Source organism: Myotis davidii, unplaced genomic scaffold, assembly GCF_000327345.1.
Source record: "Myotis davidii unplaced genomic scaffold, ASM32734v1 scaffold534, whole genome shotgun sequence".
Classification (NCBI taxonomy): domain Eukaryota; kingdom Metazoa; phylum Chordata; class Mammalia; order Chiroptera; family Vespertilionidae; genus Myotis; species Myotis davidii.
In genome coordinates, this window is record NW_006286678.1 from 6,224,592 (window position 1) to 6,227,883 (window position 3,292).

At 60.6% G+C, this 3,292-nt stretch overlaps 2 protein-coding genes across 2 annotated transcripts in view; one reads left to right on the plus strand and one right to left on the minus strand.

The window, feature by feature from the left end:
- Window positions 1-1,750, plus strand: ENHO (energy homeostasis associated). Its single transcript, XM_006758559.2, has 2 exons — window positions 1-24; window positions 926-1,750. The coding sequence occupies exon 2, from the start codon at window positions 1,099-1,101 to the stop codon at window positions 1,327-1,329; it is 231 nt and encodes a 76-aa protein (XP_006758622.1). The 5' UTR covers window positions 1-24; window positions 926-1,098; the 3' UTR covers window positions 1,330-1,750.
- Window positions 1,751-1,801: 51 nt separating this feature from the next.
- The window catches only part of DNAI1 (dynein, axonemal, intermediate chain 1), a 56,949-nt gene continuing 55,458 nt past the window's right edge, over window positions 1,802-3,292 (minus strand). Inside the window, 1 exon segment of the mRNA XM_015560560.1 lies at window positions 1,802-2,099. Within this exon segment, the coding sequence (XP_015416046.1) occupies window positions 2,001-2,099 (99 nt within the window). The 3' untranslated portion in view covers window positions 1,802-2,000.

A 3,292-nucleotide genomic window follows, 5' to 3' on the forward strand; every position in this document is an offset into this window, starting at 1 on the left:
GGGCGCGCACCGGGCTCCGCTCAGGTAAGGGGGCCCCTCTCCCGCGGCCGCGGGGGCCCAGACCGGAGACCCAGAGACGGAGATCGAAAGACAGACCCTCGCAGAGCACGGAGGCACGGCCGGGGGGAGACAGACACAAAGACGCACAAGAGACGCACGGAACCAGAGACGGACCCCGCAGAGAAAGGGAGAGAGACACGTCTGCAGGGGCAGAGGGACACACAGCCATACAGGAGACCCACACACACACAGAGAGACAGGGAGAAAGACACGCAGAGACACACAGAGAGACAGCCTGGAGAGAAACGAGACATGCAACAGACATTCACAGATGAGCACACAGACACGCACAGATAGAGGTGGGTCTGCAGAGGCCGAGACACACAGACACACACACCTGACCTCAGAGACATCCCCACACAGAGGTCACACCTCGGTGCACAGCCCTGGATGCACAGACCCACGCACGCCGGCCAGGGCCTCCACCAAGTTCCCTCTGTGTGAGCCGGCGCCTCCGCAGGTCTCCTGGGCGGGCAGGCTGGCAGGCTGGGGTCCGGAGGGTGGGGAGGTGGCTAGGCCCCACTGATGCTGGTCACCATCCCCATCTCCCTAGGCCTGGGCTACCTGGGCACACCCACTCACCGAGAGCTTTAGAGGCCGGGCACTGGGTGGGCAGGGCCGCAACATGCCCACCTGTTCTAAGGGGAATGATACAGGCTGCCTGCTCCAGCCGCCCCGCTGCGGCTACACCCCCCTCCAGGTGCCCAGAGCCAGGCCTGAGCATGGGGTATCGGCTCTGTGGAGTACTGGGACCCAGTCCTCTGCCAGGGAGCTGGAGATGTGGGAGGGGGCTCTTTTGTCTCCTCTCTTAGGCATCACCCTGTCCCTTCTCACCGCCCTTTCCTTTACTCTGCACCCTCCACAGGCTCGGGTCTGTAGGTGGACATCTCTGCTGCCCAGGAGTCACTGAGCGTGTGGACAGGACAGCCTCCCCAGAAGACCGGCTCTACCAGAGTCCCGCCTCGGCATGGGCCTTGCCATTGAGTCAGCCCCGCTTCTGGCTCCGCTGTCTGTGCTGGTCTGAGGGAGCTGCCCATCATGGGGGCAGCCATATCCCAAGGCGCCCTCATCGCCATCGTCTGCAACGGCCTGGTAGGCTTCTTGCTACTGCTCCTCTGGGTCATTCTCTGCTGGGCCTGCCACTCCCGCTCTGCCGACATCGACTCGCTCTCTGAATCCAGTCCCAACTCCAGCCCTGGTCCCTGCCCCGAGAAGGCACCCCCGCCCCAGAAACCCAGCCATGAAGGCAGCTACCTACTGCAGCCCTGAAGGCCCCTGGCCTCGCCTGGAGTCTGGGACCTAATCCACCTCACCCAGAGCCTGGAATCAGGATCCCAGGATCCAGCCAGCCTGGGGTCCAGAACTCAGAGTCCAGCCTGTCTGGAGCTGGACCTAGCAACCCAGAGTCTAGCCAGCCTGGCTCTAAGAGGGGCTCTGGTGGCCGTGGGTAAACAGGCCCAGGGTGGGGGTTCATGAGTTGGTGCTAGGGCCTGGGCCATCTGGACTCTGCTCCATCTCAAGGGCCAGGGGCTGGGTCCACTCTCCCCTTAGGCCTAGCGCCTCTAGGCCCTCTCGGTTGGGAAAGCAAACTGGAATCCTTGGCAATAATGGGAGGGCGTCCAGGCTGGGCCCCTCCTCTGGTCCTCCCACTGTTTGCTGGATAATAAACGGAACCATGGTTCTACCCTGAGATTTTCTTCTCTTCCTGAGGGCCCTGCAGTAGCAAAACTGAAGGTGGGGGTGGGTTTCCAGACAGGTTTATTTGTGCAGAGTAGGAGTGGATAATGGTGATTGAGGGCCAAGTCATGGGATGAGGTGCTGGGACCAGGGCTGAGGTGGGGACCTGATCCGGGGTGGGGTCACATATTAGGAGCCAAGGCTGGACTTGGTACCAGGGTCAGGGGCTACAAGCACTGGGTTCAAGAAATAGGACAGGGACCTCAGGTTTTGGGTTTCACTTCCCTCACCAGGTTCAGCAATTTGTCCAATTTTGCGATCTCCACAGCTGGACCCTTCTGCACTTCCTGCCCTTTCTTTTCCTGGAGAGAAGGGAAGTACATGGGGAGGAACGGTGAGGGATGGGCCACCTCTGTCTGGACTCCTTGGGAGTGTGGGAAGGAGAGAGAAAGACATCTTTGTCCTCTGCCTTGAGAGTACAGAGGTAAGCTGGGTCGTACCAAAGGCAGGGGCCCGCCAGGGGAGGGAGACAGGTTTGGGAGCAGGTGCAGGGGTCACACCAGGAGGAATCAGAGCTCCAAATGGTGTCAGCAGCCAGGATGGGGCCAGGAAGGGGGCTGCTGGCCTTGCACTCTCTCCCACCTCACAGCCCAGGCCAGGTCCAGGCAGGCTCTCAGAAGGAAGCCCCAGGGTTGGGGTTCATGAGTTGGTGCTAGGGCCTGGGCCATCTGGACTCTGCCTTGCCCCTCCCCTGCCCAGTCAGATTCCAGATCCTGCCTTCCCCACCCCTACCTGATCCTTCCCCAACTCAAGATAGGCGACACAATGGCCGGCTGACACTTGCAAGAAGCATCCAGATCTGGCTCTGAACCTCACATGGACATAGGGTCTCAATGTTGGGGGCAGTGGGGGAGGGTGTCCACCCACTGGCCCTCGGAGGAACAAGCCTTTAAGCCAGGGGGAGCTGAAAACCTGGGAAGAGGTAGAGCTTCTGACTCTTGGGACCACGCTTCCCATAGGAAGGTCCCTGACTGAGTTCTGACAAGGAGCTAAGAGGTGTGTGTTTTTGAGGGAGAGGGGTGTGAGAAAACCACAGGCGCCCTTCACCTAGTACCCTAAGCCGATGCTTTAGGTCAGATTGGGAGTGGGGTGCTCTTTGGAGCCAGGCCTGCTGTGTCAGACATACCCAGCGTGGGGGGAAGGTGTCAGGAGACCCAGGAGGGCAGTTGGGATATGCCATATTGAATCTAGATGTCCTTCCGCTGCAACTGTTCCCCAGAGAAGCAGATCCTGGGTTTATGACCCCTCGCCCCTCCGACAGAGCACTCTAATGCTTTCGCTGGTAAGCTGAGCCCTGAGAAAAGAGTGGGACACTGGGGTGTGTGTCACTCACAGGCCTCGAGAGGTCCTTGGCAGACCAGCACCAGTCCTGTCCTCCTTTCTGTCCAGAAAGTAGGGTGTGGGCTAGGCTGGGGCTGCCACTTCCTGCCCTCCCTCTGCTCCAAGCCCCTGCCCTCAGCCACCTGTGCTCACTGGCACCTGCCCCGGCCTTCCT

Coding starts and splice junctions, on each gene's coding strand:
- ENHO (XM_006758559.2), top strand. CDS start 1,099: ATGGGGGCAGCCATATCCCAAGGCGCCCTCATCGCCATCGTCTGCAAC.